Source organism: Lactuca saligna, chromosome 3 (assembly GCF_052625555.1).
Source record: "Lactuca saligna cultivar CGN05327 chromosome 3, ASM5262555v1, whole genome shotgun sequence".
Lineage (NCBI taxonomy): Eukaryota > Viridiplantae > Streptophyta > Magnoliopsida > Asterales > Asteraceae > Lactuca > Lactuca saligna.
This window is the reverse complement of record NC_136419.1, coordinates 61,211,785-61,236,255: the sequence shown is the minus strand read 5'-3', so window position 1 is coordinate 61,236,255 and position 24,471 is coordinate 61,211,785. Positions and strand designations below refer to the sequence as shown.

The following is a 24,471-nucleotide window of genomic DNA, read 5'->3' as shown; positions in this document are numbered from 1 at the left end:
TATATTTCCGAAATTTTCTCTTTAATATTAGGACTTAGGATTATTGGTAGGTCCTGAATTCCAAAATATGTAATCCCAGTTTCAGTAACAATGACAATAATCATATTTCAGTTAAAGCATGTATCATTGGATGTACTCTTACCTTAGACGATTATTCCTTTTCCTCAATCGATTTCATATCAGTACCAATAAAAAGCTTCAATGTCCTATTTGGCATAGGACGAATGAGCCTCTCATGGTGCCAGTGTCCTTGCGTTCAGAAAGCGATTCATCTCAGACGTCCCTCTGAAGAATTCCTCACCGGTTTCAGTGATAAGATCATTCGCAACTTCATATCAATTCCTGCGTCAAAGCCTAGGAGCATCTACGAAAGGAATGTTATGCATTCCTGACTCGTGTTGTCAATAGGATGCAAAAAGTTAAAGACCTTGAGAGCATTTCTGAAGCCCACAACATTCTTAATGTCTTACCTAAAGACATTCTAGGGATTTCTCCTGAACGTCAAGTTGAACCCCGTATCAACTTGATATCTATGGCTACTATTATAGATAACTCTTCACCTCACCTAGAGCTGAAGAAATGGGAGAATTACTTCGCCAGTCAAATGGGTGAGCAAACAAGAAGATCTTAATACTATTTTATGTGAACTTTGTGTGCTCAAATCTTTTCTATCCTTGCTAAGACCACATCTTGGGGATGTGGGTCAAATCAAAGAAAGTCAGTAGCAAAACGGGAAATATCAATGCATAGACAAATATTTAGGATACATCCAAAGACAACATTTGTTGCTCACAAACTCTTTTCTTGACAAATAGTAGATCATGCCTCCGAAGACACAGAACGAATCCTCCAGTAAGGCACCAATTCTCCAGATGGACTCAGCTACGTTCCAAGCTACTGTCACAACAGCCGTAGCAGCCACTTTAGCTGTTCTTAATGCTAACGGCCTAAATAGAAATGGGAACGACTTCCACACCTCAAGCTGTAACAACACACCAGGATATCAACAAGGGCCTGTCCTAGAGAACATTCCAGCCCCCAAACCTAAGAGCGCCAAATGAAAACTTTGGTCTGAGAAGAAGAACAAGTCATCTCAGAAGCTTGCAAAGAAACAACAACTTGAGATAACTTCTACAACCGCCATATCCATCCAACCAGTGCCAACGCCAGTGCGGAAATATGTTGGAAAACTTCCAAGTTGCGAGAAATGTAACTTTCACCACGTAGGAAAGTGTTGTAAGAACTGCAACAGGTAAGGACACACCACGCGATACTGCAGGGCATCTGCAAAATCAAACACCTCGATTGCTGGTGTAAGGATGAATCTAGTTTGCTACAATTGTGGCGAACCCTGTCATTTCAAAAGAAATTGTCCAAGGATTATGGATGGGCGAGAAACTTGCTCTGTACAGACCCTAACCCAACACATCACTTCCACTACTGATGCTAGCATAGTCCAAATGTGCTGCATATGTGGCGAAATGGGACATCTCAAAAGATTTTACCCAACAGAAAAGAACAATGAAGAAACCGGAGGAGCCTAACCTCCGAGAGTAAGGAAGCATCAAAAGACTCTACCACATTTTGGTACGTTTTCAAAAACCCTGATAATTGTTCATAATTGTGATTACTTTCTTGTCCGGGTTAGATCACGAAATCTTTATAAGGTTTAAGGCCCTAATGAGAAAATTATGATAACTTAGTGAATACACTAGGGTCAGTTGTAATTATACACGGTTTGCGTACACCGTAGACATTTACCCAGGGACATCAATGTTCTAGCAAAGCGATCCTTCCAAACCAACTTAACGTGCAATTCTTTGACGACATCCTGTTTTGTCAGATTGAGTCTTCGTTATACCAAACCCTATCATCTTAAATCATATTATCACAAAACTGTCGTCACTCGTGACGACAAATTAGATGCGAACTTCAAAAATTTATCACTTTTCAATGAACCCAAAAGTATTCATACAAAGGGTTCCACCCATAAGGACATAGACAAAATAAGAGGGTTATCCAGACAGTTGAAAATACGTCATAGGACACTCAATTACTCTTAGTTGAACCTCCTCGCAACAAACGACGACCTATCCAGACCTTGGAAGACATGTTGAGAGCATGTGTCATCGATTTTGGAAAGTCATGGGACACTCATTTACCCCTAATCGAGTTCTCCTATAACAACAACTACCATACCAGTAGCAAGGTTGCCCCATTCGAAGCCCTCTACGGTCGCAAGTGCAGATCCCCTATGTGTTGGGCCAAGGTAGGGGACACGCAGCTAGCCAAGGGTCGAGTCCCCGAAAGTACTCTCACTGGTCCTGAAAATCATCCGCGAAACCACCGAAAAGATCATTTAAATAGAATGACTGAAAGCCTCTAGAGATAGACAAAAGAGCTACGCCGATAAACGACAAAAACCTTTGGAATTCCAGGTTGGAGATCGTGTCCTGTTGAAGGTCTCGCCCTGGAAAGGCATGATATGCTTTGGAAAGCGCGGGAAACTAAACCCAAGGTACATAGGACCTTTTGAGATCCTCGCTATGATCGGTCCCGTAGCCTGTAAACTCCGATTACCCCAAGAGCTTAGCAACATCCATCCTGTATTCCACGTCTCTAGTCTTAAGAAGTGTCTATCCGATGAAACCCTTGTGATCCCTCTTGATGAGATCGAAATCAACGAAAACCTGAACTTCATGGAAGAACCAATCGAAATCATAGATTGAGAGATCAAACGAACCAAACACAGTTTCATTCCTATAGTGAAGGTTCACCGGAATGCCTAGCGAGGACCTAAGTTCGCTTGGAAGCATGAAAATCAGATGAAACAAAAATATCCACATCTCTTTCTAAATCCATGATTCGTATCTTAATTCTAAATTTCAGGACAAAATTTCCTCTAATGGGGGGATGATGTGACAACCTGAAATTTATTCCGTCGCTGTAACCCATTTCCGTTAATAAAACTCGTTTTTATTAAATTTTTCTGTTAACATTTTTGAATTAGGCAAATTAAATTATGACTCCATAAGTTTCGAAATGAAATAGAAACACGTGAAACACCCTCAATATTCCTTTGAAAATTTTCTAGTTTACGACCAAGTCGGGTTACGACCATTTAATCGGGTACGACCATAAACTCCGTTTAATGTCGGGATCGGGTGGATCCCCACCTGGCTGCAAACTCAAACCCTATATAAGGATGAGTGTGCCTTCATTTGAGTCTTTTCCCACTCCTAAAGCTCTCTCTCTCTAAAACTTGATTTTTGATCAAAAAACACCCCATTCAAGCTCCAAAATCGTAAGTAATCCTTCCTAACTTGTTGCTTAACTTTGTATCCATGCAAATTTGGGGTTGAATCATCTAAATACCTCAAAAACTTGTGTTTATGGTTGGGGAACACCTCCCAAAACCGTAAACTCACATAAGGGAATTTTGAAGCCCCAAAACCCTTCGAATGCTTATCTATAACTTAGAAACTTGCATGCATGAACATAGAACCCCAAAATCATATCTTTATGAGAGTAAACATGATTTTACATTCCATGAACATTCATGAACCATAAACACCTTTTTAAGGTGTTAAAATGCCCTTAAACACCTCCAAAAGCTTGCCTAAGTGCCTAGAACCTTGTATCCCTTCATTTGAGGCACAAAATCATGCAAAAATGAACCAAGCATGAGTTTATGGTCGTAAAATCATGTGTTTACAGTAGTAAACTCACCAAAGGTCCTTCAAGAACCGTAAACTCCATTTCCAAGGTCATTTCAAGTCCCGATCACTTCTTAGGCCTTTGATTCAACCCTAGAACCTTCCCTTGTGCAATATAAGACTTCTTAGCACCCAAAACACCCCACCCGTGAGTTTACGACCGTAAACTCATGGGGGATATGGTCTTTGGGCCGTAAACACCCTTAAGGGTTTACACTTGAAGAGTAAACTCCTTACCAATGCCCTACACTCCTTAGATGCAACCCGTATTGTGACATCCCCAATTTCTCAGCCAAAAAAGACCGATTTGTTTATGCTTTGTTTTATAAATTAGAGTAATCGTTTAAAGAAAACGGTTGCGGAATTTGTTCCCAAAACAAGATATGATAAAAACTTATCAAAACATTTCTCCAAGAGAATGTGTTTTCATTAAATAATAAAACATCGGGATGTCATGTTCCGATATAGACACATAAGCATAAACAGAACATACATTCATTTACTCTAGTGATTTACATCTCCTTTAATCTCTCAGTGCAAAGCAGCTTGGTATCGATACCTATGATACAATTAAACTGAGTGGGTCAGGCTTGGGAGCCTGGTGAGCGTATAGGGTTTTCAACCCACAATAATATAATTATTATATTTAATTATCAAACAATCAACCCAATTCCCCATCACCATTATCTTCCTTACTCTTAAGGGTCTACCCTAAGAATCATCTATTCTTCACTCCGTATTAGGCACTAAGACAATAGCTGCCAGGATTCTTTATTAGGCACTAAGACAATAGCTGCCAAGGCTCCTTCCTAGAGCACTAATTCCATAGTTTCTATGGTTCATTCATCGGGTACTAAATCTATAGCTACCAGTGTAGGTACTAAGTCCATAGCTATCATCGTCTATCTAACAGTACTAAATCCATACCTACCAGTGTTCGTCTATACGGTACTAAATCCATAGCTACCAAGGTTTATCTATACAGTACTAAATCCATAGCTACCAGCGTTCGTCTATACAATACTAAATCCATAGCTACCAAGGTTTATCTTGTTCATTAACAGTATCATAGTCGAGATCCCTCTCGCAGTACATGCCAATGGATTACTAACAGGTTTATCTTGTTTATTGACAGTATCATACTCGAGATCCCTCTCGCAATACATGCCAATGGATTACTAAAAGGTTTATCTTATTTACTGACAGTATCATACTCGAGATCCCTCTCGCAATACATGCCAATGGATTACTAACATGTTTATCTTGCTTATTGACAGTATCATACTCACGATCCTTCTCGCAATACATGCCAATGGATTACTAACAGGTTTATCTTGCTTATTGGCAGTATCATACTCGAGATCGCTCTCGCAATACATGCCAATGGATTACTAACAGGTTTATCTTATTTGCTGACAGTATCATACTCGAGATCCCTCTCGTAATACATGCGAATGGATTATTAACAGGTTTATCTTGCTTATTGACAGTAGCATACTCGAGATCCCTCTCGCAATACATGCCAAGTGATTAATAACAGGTTTACCTCTATTCCTGATCCCTACTCACGAATCTAAAGCTAACCTTTTGATCTTATTATCCAACTCATCTTTTATCCTACACCAACTATCTCATCTACCCATGTCCTACCCAACATATTTGTAGATACAAAATACATATACAGATTAATTCATTTAACACCTATATAAAACATCCATTCCACACTCATCTTAAATAAACAACAATGTATAAACACATAGCACGTATTTCATAGAAAATACATAACACATATGTGTTAGAAGAAAGTGACCACACACTCAATTGATCAGAAGATGATCGGACAGCACTACGACTTGTAGAAGTAGTATTCTTCGGTGAAACCGGGATCACTTCACACACCGGGTTTCTCGTGGCCAGAGCTTCGGCTCGGAAACTCTTTTCTTCTCGAGATCTTCGGCCTTCGGGACTCACTTCGGGTCTCGGGATTGGTACCAGGGCTTCGAGGGTACTTCTTTGCATGTAAATCGAGGTAATATGGGTGAGAGATGAGAGAATGAGCAACCAAACTCGGCTGGCGACTCAAATCTATTTATAGGGCAAAATTGGCCCTTGCCACGTCGTGGAACATTTTTCCACATCGTGAGCTTGGTCGTCACTGCATGTGTCATCTCAAGTTGCATCTGGGGGACTCCCAGAGGTGTCAGAAGACCTACCACATCGTGGCACTGCTTGCCACGTCATGGTCTCTGACACAGCTTTAGGGTTCGTGCCCCGAACTTCAGAAATTCATAACTTTCGCATACGAACTCCGTTTTCGACGTTCTTTATATTGACGTGAAGGTGTGATTATGCTCTACAACTCTCGTTTAAACTCCATTGGCTAGTTTTGAGATTATTGTTAATATATTATAAGTATATTGCTTATATATTATCTTTAGTAGGCTAGGATAGGAAACTTCGTTCGAAATTCATAACTCCTTCATCTGAACTCCGTTTTCGTCAGTCTTTTTATCGTTGGACTACTATCGAAGAAATATTCAACTCTAGTTTAGATCACTAAGGATAGATATCTATCTACTTTAAATTCACTATTTACGTCGCGTTGGGTCGCGCTGGGTCATGCCGGTTCTGTCGCGAAACTTCGACAGGTCATAACTTCTTCGTTATAACTCGGATTTTAGCGTTATTTATATGCACGGAAACCTTGTGATATATACTACAACTTGGTTAAGATTAATCCTTCTAAATAATCTTCCATCAAAAATTCATTTTTGATGCTTATCATCTCTAATTTGACTAGCCCGGATCTACGGGCGTTACAATTATCTCCCTCTTCGGATGATTACATCCCAGAATCATCTATGAAAAAGGACTTGCATAATAATTCCACACGTTATTTCTTCATCCTAGGTAAAAACCGTAACTTCTATGTTTCCTTGAAAGAGTATTTAACTCTATGGCTTTCTTGACTGCAGACGATGCCCAATCTTGCATCTACTTATTGTACTATGCTGTACTTTCAATCATAACTTCCAAGTTACAAAATAAGTCCTTATTGTGGACTCCTTCTTCTTCTCACGATAAATACTTTCCTTTATCCATTGTAATAGACCGATGGGTCGTTTTCTAATGACCTCTCATCGTATGATGCAACGCTTAGACTCAAGTCTCTTAGAGTCAAATTCCAGAATGGAATATACCTTCCTTCATATTTTAAGATGATATAATCACATTTTTAAATGTAGCATATCTAGCTACAAGCTTCCTTAACAACGAGTGCGATGCTATCGATCGCATTGATTTCAATCTTTTGACTTAGGTTAGATGTTACATCGAACTTGGTTCCATGAACCACGTAACAAACTCCTCGTAGTTGGACTCAATTTGATATGACCACTAGGGTCGGAATTACAACCATCTTACTAGTCACTACTGAAACAAGGGTAATGGCATACTTGAACAAAACATAATCAATTACTAGCTTCTTGCTAACCTTGTCATACTCGTCCCAAGTATTGTCCCGTAGTCGACCAAGTCACCATACAAGAAAATCACAAAACAATTTAACATATACAAATGTGTCCAAATAACCATAAACAAATTTCCCTAGACTCTACTAGGACTTCTTCATTGCTCAATCTTCAATCATCAACTCTACTTCAACTCTATTGGTGATGGAAATACCAGACGATGAGACAACTTTGAGAATTTCACCAATCATTCCATCATCCTGCCAATTGAAGGTGTACTTCAGACGTACCGTACTCCTCTAAACATACTGTTATTTCATAATACATACTCTAAAGGCAAGATACCACTCTTATGATATCTTCTGATAGGTGTCATCCACTATCATAAGCCTTCTTCATTTCCTCCATTTACTCAATTTATCTACGAGTCTTCACCATGACCTCTTGTACACCTGAGCAGACATTTGGTGTACCAAGCGAGAATTTTTAAGATAAGAAAGTTTTTTTTAATTACGATAAACGTATAAATCTCCTTATCACCCCGAAACGTTTACATGCTAGTTCTAATTTCGTAGTTGTACGCTTAGAATCCTAAATACAAAAGGTTTCCAGATCCGGTCGGCAACAGACCATAGATCCGAACAAATAATAGCATCAATTTAGCTATCACCCAAAACAATTAGCACATAAAAGCATTTTAGTCATCATTCCTAAAATAAACTAGTGCTTGTGTCAATTTAGGTGTACTACCTAACATATTTTAGATACACTCCTCACAATCATTACTTAGCATTCTAAGTTTAAGTCTAGAATTTTCCTACAAATTCCTAGTTCGCTTAAACTAATGCTCTTATACCAACTGTGACATCCCCAATTTCTCAGCCAGAAAAGACCGATTTGTTTATGCTTTGTTTTATAAATCAGAGTAATCGTTTAAAGAAAACGGTTGCGGAATTTGTTCCCAAAACAAGATATGATAAAAACTTATCAAAACATTTCTCCAAGAGAATGTGTTTTCATTAAATAATAAAACATCGGGATGTCATGTTCCGATATAGACACATAAGCATAAACAGAACATACATTCATTTACTCTAGTGATTTACATCTCCTTTAATCTCTCAGTGCAAAGCAGCTTCGTATCGATACCTATGATACAATTAAACTGAGTGGGTCAGGCTTGGGAGCCTGGTGAGCGTATAGGGTTTTCAACCCACAATAATATAATTATTATATTTAATTATCAAACAATCAACCCAATTACCCATCACCATTATCTTCCTTACTCTTAAGTCTAGAATTTTCCTACAAATTCCTAGTTCGCTTAAACTAATGCTCTTATACCAACTGTGACATCCCCAATTTCTCAGCCAGAAAAGACAGATTTGTTTATGCTTTGTTTTATAAATCAGAGTAATCGTTTAAAGAAAACGTTTGTGGAATTTGTTCCCAAAACAAGATATGATAAAAACTTATCAAAACATTTCTCAAAGAGAATGTATTTTCATTAAATAATAAAACCTCAGGATGTCAAGTTCCGATACAGACATATAAGCATAAACAGAACATACATTCATTTACTCTAGTGATTTACATCTCCTTTAATCTCTCAGTGCAAAGCAGCTTCGTATCGATACCTGTGATACAATTAAACCGAGTGGGTCAGGCTTGGGAGCCTGGTGAGCATATAGGGTTTTCAACCCACAATAATATAATTATTATATTTAATTATCAAACAATCAACCCAATTACCCATCCCCATTATCTTCCTTACTCTTAAGGGTCTACCCTAAGAATCATCTATTCGTTCACTCTCTATTAGGCACTAAGACAATAGCTACTAAGGATCCTACCTAGAGCACTAATTCCATAGTCACTATAGTTCATTCATCGGGTACTAAATCTATAGCTACCAGTGTAGGTACTAAGTCCATAGCTATCATCGTCTATCTAACAGTACTAAATCCATACCTACCAGTGTTCGTCTATACGGTACTAAATCCATAGCTACCAAGGTTTATCTATATAGTACTAAATCCATAGCTACCAGCGTTGGTCTATACGGTACTAAATCCATAACTACCAAGGTTTATCTTGTTCATTGACAGTATCATAATCGAGATCCCTCTCATAATACATGCCAATGGATTACGAAAAGGTTTATCTTGTTTATTGACAGTATCATACTCGAGATCCCTCTCGCAACACATTGCAATGGATTACTAACAAGTGTATCTTATTTACTGACATTATCATACTCGAGATCCCTCTCGCAATACATGCCAATGGATTACTAACAGGTTTATCTTGCTTATTGAGAGTGTCATACTCGAGATCCTTCTCGCAATACATGCCAATGGATTACTAACATGTTTATCTTGCTTATTGACAGTATCATACTCGAGATCCCTCTCACAATACATGCCAATGGATTACTAACATGTTTATCTTATTTACTGACAATATCATACTCGAGATCCCTCTTGCAATACATGCCAATGGATTACTAACAAGTTTATCTTGCTTATTGACAGTAGCATACTCGAGATCCCTCTCGCAATACATGCCAATTGATTAATAACAGGTTTATCTCTATTCCTGATCCCTACTCACGAATCTAAAGCTAACCTTTTGATCTTATTATCCAACTCATCTTTTATCCTACACCAACTATCTCATCTACCCATGTCATACCCAACATATTTGTAGATACAAAATACATATACAGATTAATTCATTTAACACCTATATAAAACATCCATTCCACACTCATCTCAAATAAACAACAATGTATAAACACATAGCATGTATTTTATAGAAAATACTTAATACATATGTGTTAGAAGAAAGTGACCACACACTCAATTGATCAGAAGATGATCGGACAACACTACGACTTGTAGAAGTAGTATTCTTCGGTGAAACCGAGATCACTTCACACACCGGGTTTCTCGCGGGCAGAGCTTCGGCTCGGAAACTCTTTTCTTCTCGGGATCTTCAGACTTCAAGACTTGCTTCGGGTCTCGGGATTTATACCGGGGCTTCGAGGGTACTTCTTTGCACTTAAATCGAGGTAATATGGGTGAGAGAGGAGAGAATGAGCAACCAAACTCGGCTGGCCCTTCAAATCTATTTATAGGGCAAAACTGGCCCTTGCCACGTCGTGGACTTGGTCGTCACTGCATGCGTCATCTCAAGTTGCATCTGAGGGACTCCCAGAGGTGTCAGAAGACATGCCACATCATGGCGCTGCTTGCCACGTCGTGGTCTCTTACACAACTTTGGGGTTCGCGCCCTGAACTTCAGAAATTCATAACTTTTGCATATGAACTCCGTTTTCGACGTTCTTTATATCGACGCGAATATGAGATTATGCTCTACAACTCTACTTTAGACTCTATTGGATAATTTTGAATTTATTTTTAATATATTATAAGTATATTATTTATATATTATCTTTAGTAGGCCGGGATGGGAAAAGTCTGTTCGATATTCATAACTCCTTCATCTGAAATCCGTTTTCGTCTGTCTTTTTATCGTTGGACTACTATTGAAGAAATATTCGACTCTCATTTACATCACTAAGGATAGATATATATCTACCTTAAATTCACTATTTACGTCGCGTTGGGTCATGCCGATTCTGTCGCGAAACTTCGACAGGTCATAACTTCTTTGTTATAACTCGGATTTTGACGTTATTTATATGTACGGAAACCTTGTGACATATACTACAACTTGGTTAAGATTAATCCTTCTAAATAATCTTCCATCAAAAAGTCATTTTTGATGCTTATCATCTCTAATTTGACTAGCCTGGATCTACGGGTGTTATAATTATCTCTCTCTCTTAGGATGATTACGTCCCAGAATCATCAACGAATAGGACTTACATAATGATTCCACACGTTATTTCTTCATCCTAGGTAATAACCGTAACTTCTATGTTTCCTCGAAATAGTATTTAACTCTATGTCTTTCTTGACCGCAGACGATGCCCAATCTTGCATCAACTTATCGTACTATGTTGTACTTTTAATCATACATCATCGTCGCCCGCGTACTATGGCACCAGCAGTGCCCTCTCCCGGAACTTGGTGGTGATCTCTGCCATAGTCTCCATCGTCTGTCTCATATGCAAAAACTCCCTGGCCAGCTGCTGAAGCTCGACAGCCAGCAAACTCTGCCCTCAACGAGTCACCCACTGACTCCCACCAGTCTCGAGCTCGGTCTTGTAACCACCCTGCCACATAGCTCACCTTCGACCCCTCGGGGCAGAAGCTAGTCAACTGTGCACACTTGATGTCTGCAATCCATTGTCTGGAAGCTATGGGGTCCTTCGCCCCATGAAAGTCCGGTGCATCACTGCCCCGAAAGTCCTTGTGAGTACTCACCAACTATTTTTATAGTTGACGCTCGTCTTACATGCTTTTTCAGGAATCATCGAGTAAGTGCCACTTAGGGACACTTCACTTTTAGGAGCATTCGCATGTGTTGTATTTCAATTTACATTATAATTTCTTTTAAAAGTTGTTCAAACCCATTGTAAAATTGTAATGATTTTTAATACTATGGTTGGTGTTGTCTTTTAACTTTTGCTATGAAACCCTTTGTACTGCCACACCCTGTGTTTCCGCTTTAGCGGGATGTGACAGATATGGTCATAAAAAACACAAATGACACTTGCGAGATGTTGAGAAAACTCTCAAAACATTAGAAAAGGAACAAATGAAATTGAACCCTGCCAAATGTACATTCAGGGCCAAAGAAGGCCAATTTCTAAGCTACAACGTCACTAGGGAAGGAATAAAACCTAAGCTGAGAAAAGTAAGACACTTCCTGGAGACCAATTCCCCTAGAAATTTAAAAGAAATGCAGGGCCTGGAAGGAAAGATAACAAAATTAGGACGTTTCATCTCAAAGTCAACCAAAAAGGTTATGCCAATATTCCAAAATCTAAAAGGATGTGTAGACAAGAGCAATTTCAGGTGTATAGAAGAGGCAAAGTAAGCATTGGAGAAGCTAAAGATGGCTCTACGAAAGCTCCCAATGTTGGCCAACCTAATACCAGGCGAAACATTATCCATGTACCTAGCCACCTCCCAAGAAGTCACCAATGTAGTCATTGTAGTAGAAAAATATAGAAAACAACTAGCAATCTACTTCGTTATCAGGGCCATACAAGGACCAAAACTAAACTATTCGACATTTGAAAAGTTGGTCCTATCCCTAATCCATGTGGCTAGAAGTCTATGAAGATATTTCCAAGAACACCACATTGAAGTCCTCACCAACCAACCCATCTAACAAATCCTATCAAAACCAGAGAAATCCGGCCAGCTAGCCAAGTGGGAAATCAAACTCGGAGAACACGACATCGAGTACAGACCAAGATCGAGCATCAAAGCACAGGCTCTAGTAGACTTCCTAGTGGAATTAACAAGACACAACAAACATATGATAAGGAAACCACATGAATACACCCTTTAAAAGAAGAAATGAAATACTAGATCCTATACACCAATGAGGCCTCCAACAAGGAAGGATCAGGAGCAGGATTACTATTGAAAAGACCAACAGGTGGGGAAGTCACATATGCAATAAGTTTTGACTTCCAGACATCCTTTAATGTGGCGGAATATGAGGCCTTACTAGCAGGAATACACCTAGCGAAAGAAATGGGGGCATAAGCGGAGGCGCGAAGTGATTTCATGCTAGAAACAAACCAAATCAACGGATTCTACAAAGTGTGAGACGAGAGAATGAAAAAATATGCGAAATCAGTAAAACATCTAGCTAAAACCTTCAAACATTTCATCCTCAAACAGATACAGATGTCTAAGAATAAGTGGGCGGATGCGCTAAGTAAGTTGACGTCAACATCATTCGACCATTTGACTAAAACGTGTTGGTTGAGGTCCTCTTAACAAGAAGCATCGATAACCAACAAATTGTTGTAATAGGAACATTCTGGCCAAGCTAAATGACACCATACTTCGACTACTTGCTGAACGGCATCCTATCAGATGATGGAGTAGAGGCAAGAAAGATAAAAATCAAATCACCCCAAAAAACCCTCCGCAATGGAACGTTATACATGAAAAGATACCTCGCACCATGGCTAAAATGTGTAACACAACAAGAAGGTGCAAGCAGACTCCAAGAAACACATGCGGAAGAGGAAGGCACACATGAAGGGGCCAGAGTGTTAGTTAGGAAGATTTTTCGCCTTGGAATCTATTGGGCCGACATTTACAAGGATGTGGTTGAAGTGACAAGATAATGCAGAGAATGCCAACCATTTACACCCATACAGAACTTAACGACAACCCCGCTAACCAACATATCTAACCCATGGTTATTTTACAAACGGGGAATAGATATTGTAGGAAATTTCCCAGAAGCCCCAAGGAAGGTCAAGTTCTTGGCCGTGGCAGTAGATTACTTCACAAAATGGATAGAAGTAGAACAATTGCATCCACAAATGGTTTTAGCATGGTCAAATTCATGTGGAAAAATATCCTCACATGTTTTGGAATTCCAAAGACACTCGTCAGCGATAACGGTGTATAGTTTGCTAAAACCCCCTTTAGAGAATAATGCAAGGAGTGTAACATACAACAATGATTCACCTCCGTTGCCCATCCATAGGCTAACAGAAAGACAGAGGTCTCCAATAGGACCCTGGTATCCAGAATCAAAAAGTGATTTTATAAGAAAAAGGGGAATTGGGTAGACGATGTACCCACAATTTTATGGTCATATAGAACAACCCCCGGCATAGGAACCAGGAAACACCTTTCAGCCTGACATATGGAACAGAAGCCGTACTACCTCAAGAGCTACTCATAGAAACACTGTCGATATAATCCTTTGACAACGAAATGAACGATGAAGAACTCCAAATCAACCTTGATTTAATGGAAGAAAAAAGGAGAACAACAACATTGTGGCAAGCATCATACATGACAAGCGTTGCGGAAAGCTCAGACCAGCCTGGGAAGGGCCTTACAAAGTCATAGAAGCCCACAAGAAAGGCTGATATGTCTTGGAAACATGATAAAGGAGGCCCATCCCAAGAAATTGGAACATCCATAATCTACAATGATTCTATTGCTGATATTCATGCATAGAAGAACAACTTTATTCGCCTCGTATGCTTCCATTTATGTTTCTTCTTTTCAAAATAATGGAAGATAGGAAGGTCTGATCACCCTCTCCTCTAGATATGAAATAAATGAAACCTTTTATTTTAGTCGACAATATTCAAAGTGCAATATAAATGCACATGTGATTATCAAACGGAAAAACAGTTCCAAAGCGCCTGCATTTGACCTACATATGTATCGAGGCTAAAAGCCTCGACTTACTCTTCTAGATAGAAAAATGATTACAAATCCCCTAGCTTTGACCTGCCTATGTCTTGAGGCTAAAAGCCTCAACTTACTCTTTTAGATAGCAAAACGGTTTCAAAGCCCCTGGATTTAACCTGCCTATGTCTTGAGGCTAAAAGGCTCAACTTACTCTTCCAATAATCAAAAAGGCCCCAAATCCTTTGGATTGACTTGCTTTACGTGATCAAAATGGTCCCAAATCCTTTGGATTTGACTTGCTTTATGTTGTCACAAAGATCTGAAAGACCCCAAAAACTTACTGTTCCCCAAACACCCATCTTCGAGCCCCGTCGCGGTTTAAGGCTAAAATGTATATTCTCGACCCGTTCCATGCCTGGATAAACACACACACTTAAGCAACTAGACTAAAGAATCCAACAATATGACTCCTCCCACTTCTCCTTGTAATAAACTACAAAGTTTCATAAAGCTCATAGTGAAGGAATTCGATTAAACATCCTAGAATCCTGAATTCTAGCGGTTGAAACATGTTTAATTCACAAGTTCAGAGCAAAAAAAAACATCAAAAGAAAACTAGAAGCTGTTCAACAAGGATTTAAAACAAAAAATAAACAAGCAGGGATTTAACACAAACATAAAATCCATAGAAGGTCATTGAACATGTCTAGACATCCAAATAGGTAAAGCATTCCAAACAGAAACAAAAAAATTATAAAACATTAAGGGTCAACACTAACCATTAAGTTTCATCAACCGCTTCAAGCAATCAACGTCCAACTTTCTCAGCCCCAAACACCGATATATAATCCACACATCCTAATGTATCCAAAGCTTCATCAATTGCCGCATCAAAGTCAACATCACCTTTAGGCATATCTGCAACATGGCCACCTCTTTGCACCAGCTGCCGCACCTAACGAGCACCCAAAGATTTCCTAGCCGCAACACAAGCTTCAGAAAACTGCTTCACACTACAACAAAACTCCTTACTCTAGAAAACCTGATGAACAACCCCATAAAGCCCCTCTCTCATAACCCAACCCAAGTCTGCCTCCAAGCGATCAACCGCCACTTTTTTCTACCTAACAAGTTGATCTTTTTATACCGTATCTCTCTCAACACTCTCCAATTGAATGTTCAAACCCTCATTCTCCTACTTAAACTTACGAACAACAACACCAAGAGAAACTTTTTAATGCTTCAACTCAACAATCTTCTCGTCCAACACCTCCCTCTCTCCCACAAGTTTTTTTTTATTCCAAACAAATCACCCTCCAGATGCACAACCTTTACCTTCAACTTCGACAGAGAAGACAATAACATAGCATGCTTTGAACGCAAGGTGTGCATCTCCATTTGCAACTGGTACCTCTCTTCATATATAATAAAAAATGATGTAGAATGTTTGCATTATTAGCAAAGAAACAAGCACTTTGGGTTGCAGCAAATCGAAGGGAACATAGAAAATCAAGGAGATAGTATCCAACTATCTTAGAAGTTGTACCAGGAGGAAATGCATTTAAAGTAAAATCAACAAATATTTCAAACACAGAAATGCGAGAAGCATCCGTCGGAGACCAGCAAGGACATAACTCTACAACATTCGATCCTTTCCCTTCATTCTCAACACCCAAAATAGCTGGATAAAACCAATAAGTTGACCACCTCCAACACCAACCCTACCCCCTAACTTGAGAATTATTAGGAATAGTTGTCTAACCCACGACAACATCATCAATAGGCGCACTTAAAACATGAGAACCTACCTTTTCCACATTCGCATCATCTGGAATATCTATAACATCAGCTTGAACAATGGACACTTGAGAACTGCTACCAACCATTCGATGTGGCCGTAAATGCCGCACAAGTGCAAGTTCCTCAGTATCATCACTACTCACAATTTGCCAAGCAGTCTTATGCTTGTTCACCACCAGAATAATCCATTATTTCTTATCCTCCACGAACTCCTCCTCCTTAACTCTCTTCCTAGAAGACTCTACAAGTCCATCCACACCAACAGGATTAATTGAAGAAAATCGAGAAGGTTGCACCATAGACCTTCGCCACTCAAAATCACGAACAACCACAACACAAGAAGTAAATGCTTCATTTTGAAAATAAAAAAGATGGTAACACCCTATCAATAAGATCCACCTCACAAAAACGGAGACTACCAACCCATTTTTTAGTCAACACATCGAGGAAATCAACCCCTTTTCTCCACACCTTCAAGATGTAATTCCATTAAAAGGAGGGGGGGGGGAGAAAGAAGGGAAGAAGAGGAAAAAGAGAAGGAGATAGAAAAATGCTAAATAAGAATAGCCAAATACCTTTCACCATGAAATAAAACTTCGGTATCTTGCTACAGATTCGCAACCAAGTACTCATCCTGGCACCAACAAGTACATACTCTAGAAAATCATCAGCCACCACTTGAGAAGATCGCAAAAACCTAGCCATTTGTTCCCTATCTGAGTAAAGGCTAAAAGATTGATCAAAAATCGAAGCAGTTCGATGATTTTTAAAACCCACACGCTCAGCATTCACCCAATAATAACAACTCGACCAGTTCTTCGAATAATTCTTATGGTTCACTACAATAGCATGGTTGTGTTTCTGAACGACGAACGTATAACTCTTAAGGGAAGAAGTAGCAACAAAACGGACAAAATTGTAGAAGACCTACATGTCAGGGTTGATTCCATGAACCCGAAAAACCATCACAAACACAACCACCTTGTTTACTCCATTAGGAACCAACAGATTGATGTGAACCTTATGATGATAAAGAAACCGCCAAAAGGAATCAGACGTCGAAAGACGGTACCCATAATTGAAATATTTTACATAAATGGGAACCTTGACCTCCGACGGATAGAAGAAGTTTGCATGCTCCACAGGATAGATCACACCATCTTCCGGCTGAAATTGTATTTCTCCTAGAGAACAACAAACTGATCAGGGGTAGGAGCAAAGCTGATCGGAGAATCAATAACAAAACAAAGCGTAGGTTCAGAGAGAGAACAAGAGAAAGATTAGGAGAAAGAGCAACAATGAGGAAAGACGAAGAGGCAGAGCCTATAAAAGCATAAAAGGGTGGGAAATTGAAAAACCCTAATGATGGCGAGTGATGTCACGACTGAAAATCGATGCAACATGCAGCCGAAACGAGAGCAACCAAGCATAGAGGGACACGCTACTTGAAACTAGTCCCATATGTTGCAACTAATCATGCATATGTCGCTACGGATAAGACTAGGGAGACATGATAATGTACCTCCTAGGCAAGCCAGAAATACCAAGGGCACATGCTGTATAACCAAGCCAACCATCTTTCCAACATTGGCCTGCACTTAGTCCCGCTCGGATTAGGACATCCCTCGATGACCAGAATCCAGCCTGGCACATACATAGGAAAGTCAACAGACAACAAATCCTCACCTGCTAACTCCAGTATAGGTACATGTTGGGTTTTGGTCATAAGACATCCTATGTGCTCATACAAACCCTAATGCTTGGATCTAGGTTTCTCTATTGTACATGCTTTGAATCCAAGACTATAAACCCTAATCCTAGCATGCAAGTAATCATATTAACATAAGAATGAGTTTCTAATGTTACCTTGATTGCTATGTAGCAATAACAATCCCAATCCCACCTTGAATTGACTTTGGGATGCTTAGAGTCACAAGTGTCACTCCTCTAATGACTTACAAACACCAAGAGCAAATGGAGAAGGTATAAAGAGAGAGGAGAGAGGTTAGAATTCGTCCTTATGACTTCTTGGGAAGGGATACATGAATTCATGAGCCTTAGGGTCTTTATATAGGTGTAGAGATAGGGTTTCAGTCATCATCCTTATCTAGTTGCTTATCCACAAAGCAACCCATAAGATAATCCTTGAATCCTTATCATAGTCGAATTCTAAGGCATTATCTCCTTAAATTCGTTCACCCTATATATAAGATAATCCTTACCTTATTTTGTAACTATCACATAATTACAAATCAGCCCCTCTAGTTTAATTAATTACACTTGATCAGAAAATTAATTCCTAATTAAGTATTGACCAATATTAATTAAACAAATATGATTTCTCCTTTAATATATTATTCTTATAACATATTAATAAATCATATTATCCTCTCTCTCTCTATATATTTCTCCAATCAAGTTGCTTTGGTGAAGGCAACCCAAAAGGACCATGCACCATCGGGTCAAGTACATACCTAAATAGTTATGGACTTAGACACTAATCCAACAGTACACGCACCATTACCATGGCTAAGCCAATCATGGCTTAGATAGGGGAAAAGGTATGATCCACCAATCAGCCTCTCTCTCCTGATCGGGGTCTGACACTATGTCCCTGTGAGTGGGGTATGTGCCCATGTACTCACTATAAAAGGCCACACGCCTCCAACGATGAAGGGACCTGAACTTTAAATCTCTATGCTTACCACTAATCATACCATCCCTTCTCTAAGGAACTGACTTGACCGTCAGAGCGCTCTCCCGAGACCTCATCCTGGAGAAAGAATGACAGTCTTGTTTTGTAGTGATTGTAGATCTCCACCGAAATCCAACCACGCAAACCACTCAAAATATCTCTTAATTAATAATTTATTTAAAATATTTGATTAATAATTTTAAAATTTTACTATAAAAATTTAATTAAATTTATAACCGTGTTTCCACGAGTTATAAATTAGTATATATATATATATATATATATATATATATATATATATATATATATATATATATATATATATATATATATATATATAGATTTCCACCCGTTTATGACATGACAAGATAATTAATGATAATTAATGATAGAATTAGAAATTCAAACTTTTAACACAAAAGTAACAGTTTATTTATATACAAATGAGTTGTGATACTTATATATTATATGGGTTAATTTAAATAAATAAATAAATATAAATATCAAAATATTTGAGAACTTTGAATTTAAAAGAAAATAAGAAAAATAATAAATTATTATAATAAAAATGTTTTTTTTTTATTTTTTAAATTCAAACAAATAATTGAAATGAGTAAAAGAAACTAATGAGCTTTAAGTTTGAAATTAATAAGTAAGTTATTTAATGAAATTGCTATTAAATTTATTGCTACATTTATTTCAGTTATTATATTAAATTGAATTTAATAAAATAAAAAAAAAACTCATAAAATGACATGTGGAAAAAAAAATTAATTTAAAATAACTATAAAATGATATTTGACAAATTAAATGACATATGACAAATAACAAAAGAAAAAAAAACTAAAATGTTCAAACCCAAAACCAAATGTAAATAAACTTTAGATTATGTGGAAGTCCTTATTAGGTGCCTACTCAATACTTATTCTTAGTTTTTATTTTTTTTTTTATTTTCTTTCGTTAATATTTTATATTCTACAATCTCACTCTTCCCCTCTCTTTCAAACGGGACTTGTTACTTTAACTTGTTGTGAATTTCACTCATCCGCCTTTAAAATTATTACTCCTTGTTTTTCACTTTTTTTTTTACAGCACTTGAACCCTTACTATTTCAACCTATTTAGTGTTTCAATGTAGCACGATAAAACATATTTAGAGTTTAAAACCTTAAACCCTAAACCCAACATGAAAATAAACGGATTGATACGATACCGACACGTTCAACGCAACACGAATACAAACAGAAACAACACACGTCACATTTACCACTCATATAGGTAATGGGTGAGTGACAATATTATTTTCTTCAATAGTTTATGCTAAGCAGTATAATCACCACCAACCCACTAGAAAATTGTTGTCACCTATGCGCCACGTCATCTCTACTATTTTCACTACCAAACTACTAGCTCTTAGAAATGATCACCACTCCACAACCATTCTCCTTCATTCTAACCTTCAACAAAAAAAAAATCAAAAAAACCTTAGCCAATCACAAGCAATGTCTTTGTGTGGCTTGATGGCCACTCCATAGCCAACCCATCAGCTTCTAGGGCAATGTTCACCGGTGGATTAGTGTGTTACATACAAACTAAGGTGTGAGTTAACGCTCCATTCCGGATAGCGTGAGGTTTTTAACTGTACATGCATAAAAAAAAACTCGATGAAACTACAAAATCAGGACAAGGATCCGGCTTTTAAAGGAGTTTGACTTTGAGGAAGGTAAACCGGGGGTGAGTTTGAAACAGTGAGCAGAGCCTTTGTTTTTTAGCTGGTTAATCGCGAAAGGGTCCAAAAAGGAAGGGAAAAACTCTCGCACGTGACTAGTAAACACCCATGTAACAGGTAACAATACATTGCACTTTTCCTTGCTTCATGTCATTAGCAACTTTTACTTTTAAATATTTAAAATTTGACTTTTTATTTAGTTTTTAATTTTTACGTGTATAGTTGTCATCAATTAACAATTGTTCTTTAATTTATATGTTGTGACAACAAAGCAAGGAAAAGTAATTTATTAGATTTTTTTTTGGATCCGACGGAAATTTATTAAACTCAACACCTACAACGGATACAAGGTGGGGGCAAAAGAAACAAATTGAGAAAAAAAAAGTTACAATACGGATAACAAGATAAATCAGCCCAATTACAATTGATAGAATTACCCTTATACTTGACCCACCCGAACACCATAGAGAAAATTAGATCTGATAAACATGTCGTATCGTGTCAAGACATTAAACGGTTTGAAAGGGCTTGATCCTACCCCGATCCGTTTAATTATCGTGTCATGTCATGCAAACCCATTTATTTTCGTGTTGGGTTTCGGGTTAAAATTTAGACCTTTTAAATATGTTGTATCATGTCGAGTTGAAATATGTTAAAGGTTGGAAAATAGAAGTTGTGTAGGCAAAAAGAAAAAAAGTGAAACACTAGAGTTATGAGATGGAATGACAAAATTTATAATAAGTTTAGAAAGAAAAATGATAGAGTTAAAGTTTGGGAGCAAAATGGATAGATGGTGAGAATGATTAAAATTAAGTAACTTTGAAAATTTGAATATTAGTTATAATTCTTGAGTTTGGCCAATATATTTATAAAAATATGAAATTTATTATAAATATAATATAACTAAACGGGTCATCTTCGAGTCATCTTCGAGTTGAAAGTCTTGACCTTAACCCTACCCGTTTAATTATCGTGTCGTGTCGTGTCAACCCGTTTACATAAACGTGACGAAATCTCTGACCCTAACTTGCTAATTTTGTGTCGGTTTCATGTCGGATTTTCGTGTCGTATCATGTTTTGCCAGGTCTAAAAAAATATTATCCGCAAGAATTTTGGCTGAGATCGAGAGATTCTTGAAAATTTTGTTATTTATGGACTTCCAAATGTTCCATACTAATCGTAAATTATAGCCAAAAGAATGTGAAATTTTTTTCGGACATCGATCGCAATTAACTGCAAAATCAACAATAGGATAAAAATAAGTTTTAGTTATTTTAATTTGTAATTTGTAATTAGTTTAACTTTGTGTTAATGTCATAGATACTCAAAAATCCGATAGTTTCTTTTTCAATATAATATTGTACTAAAAAAATTACCATGACAATTTTTTATAATTGAAATAATTACATTCCCATTGATGTAACCTTAATTAAGTTTTTATTTTTATTCTTTTTAATCCAAGCAAATTTGTAGAAGCTTTTCATATTTTCATTGCCACGTCAATTTGTTTATTTATTATTATTTTAATCGAAAACAATTTTATTTTCATTTATTTTGTTATTTAATTTTTTATCCCGAGTCTGCATGTGGGCCAATTCTCTCACAGTTATCTCATTGATTCCTTCTTACATCGTCTTCAACCTCCCTGCATTATCTTATGCATCTCTATATATATAATCAGCCGCATATCTCCCTCCCCCATCACTCAGATCTCTTAATTCTGGTTTCTTATCCACCCACTGTATACATCGTAACTTGTAATTTGTTTCCAATTGGGTCTATCTTTTTACTTTCTAAACAAAAATGGAATTGAAGAACATGGTCGCCATGGTTGCTCGAACAGGTCGCCAATTGCAGCGATACGACAAAGGCCATCGTCAAATCGTTGGGTCAGTCTCCTTTTCCTCTACTTTCCGATGCATTTCTCTTTGGGATTTTTTTATGGAATTTGGGGTGATTCGAATTTTGAAATGGGTTCATTTTTAAATGTTTCATATTTCGTGAAACTGAATGAAGAAGACGAAACGCATAATCAAACTATCCATAGAAATTGATTGGGTTTTGCTAAATTCGAAGTATTATCACTTATTCGGAAGAACTAGTAATTTCAATTTCTTTCTGGGTTTTTTGGAATTTGAGGTTATTTGAAAATTGAAATGGGTTCGCTTTGAGATTGTTTGATGTATGATGGAAAATGTTCCATATTTCGTGAAACTGAGTGAAGAAAACCAAACCCATGATTAAATTGTTCATAGAATTTGGTTGGGTTTTGCTTAATTCGAAGAACTAGTAATTTCAAGATATGTATCTCTGTTTCTTGATGATATATTTTCATTTTTCACTAACGTATTGTTTAAAATTGGTGACAGATGTATCCCTTACAGAATAAAATCCAACAAAGGGAAGAATTTAGAAGATTCATTAGAAGTTCTTGTCATTAGTGCACAAAGAAAAGGCAAAGGCATGTTGTTCCCTAAGGTATTACACCATTTAAATTCATATAATACACGACTCTAATCATGAACAACAAAGTGACATTTTAGTCTTAAATACCAAGTCTTTTTACACCCAAAAAGCATCCATTGACTTTCTTTAAAAAACGCAATGAAGAACAACGATTAACACACAGTTTAATTTTACCAGGGAGGTTGGGAATCCGATGAATCCATTAAAGAAGCTGCTCTAAGAGAATCGATAGAGGAAGCTGGAGTATTTGGAACTGTTGAGGTTCGTTCTTCGATCCTTTCTTTATATAAATTCTTACAATTTTCTTGAATTATTCGATTTATTTACCTTTTCTTTTACCTTTTTACAGCGTATATTGGGTAAATGGTTATTCAAGAGCAAAAGCAATGAAAACTATTACGAAGGGTTCATGTTCCCTTTACTTGTGAAAGAACAACTCGACTTCTGGCCTGAAAAAGATATTCGTCAACGAATTTGGGTAAGCTTTTAAACCAAGAAAAAAGATTCAATTTTTTTACAGAAATCGATATTTTTTAGGAGAAATTTATGAACTTTATCGGGGTTTACAGGTGAGTGTGCCAAAAGCTAAAGAAGTTTGTCAACAACCATGGATGAAAGAAGCATTGGATTTGCTAGTAAATAGGCTCGAATCATCTCAAACCATTGAAGAAGAATCCGTGTGACTTATATTTAAATAAGAAGTAGATGTAAATAGGAAGATGATTTATTGAAGAAAAAGAATTGCACTTGGATCGATGGCTTGCGTATTGCAGATCAAGGCATTTGTTAGAAGAAAAGATCAAAGAAAGTGAAGAAACAAAGTAGGAATGTAATTTAAAAATCACTAACTTTTGTTTCGATTTTGTTTTAATTTCTTTCTTCTGAGTTCAAGTAATGGAACTTATTTTGATGTTTTTGTTGTACGATTTGGTTCATCATCAGCTAAGCTTCCATTCAATTCGGGTTAGAGTTATGGTTTTGAGTTGATGTTTTCTTAATTTGATGTTGATAGGCATATTCAAGAAAGAAAAAAAAAATCGTATAATGTAAAAACTACTAACATAATAAAAGATGTATTATTTTTGTTAATACTAAGTAACCACTTAAATAGGTTAGTACTAAGTAACTATTTAAACATTTACCCTTGTCTTTTCCTTTCTTTGTAATTCATTTTTCCTTAAATAATAAACCATGGTGTAGTTTTTTTATGGCATTAAGGTATGATTTTAAAGGATTTCATGGTATGATTATCTATTCTACCATCCTCCCACAACTTACTCAAT

At 37.3% G+C, this 24,471-nt stretch overlaps 1 protein-coding gene across 1 annotated transcript; it reads left to right on the top strand.

Annotated features, from left to right (window-relative positions):
• The first annotated feature begins 22,403 nt into the window (after window positions 1-22,403).
• Window positions 22,404-24,111, top strand: LOC145036690 (nudix hydrolase 18, mitochondrial-like). The gene is made up of 5 exons (XM_078985157.1): window positions 22,404-22,611; window positions 23,092-23,200; window positions 23,366-23,449; window positions 23,538-23,666; window positions 23,758-24,111. Exons 1-5 carry the CDS (start codon window positions 22,526-22,528, stop codon window positions 23,869-23,871), a joined length of 522 nt encoding a protein of 173 aa, XP_078841283.1. The 5' UTR covers window positions 22,404-22,525; the 3' UTR covers window positions 23,872-24,111.
• The last annotated feature ends 360 nt before the right edge of the window (window positions 24,112-24,471 follow it).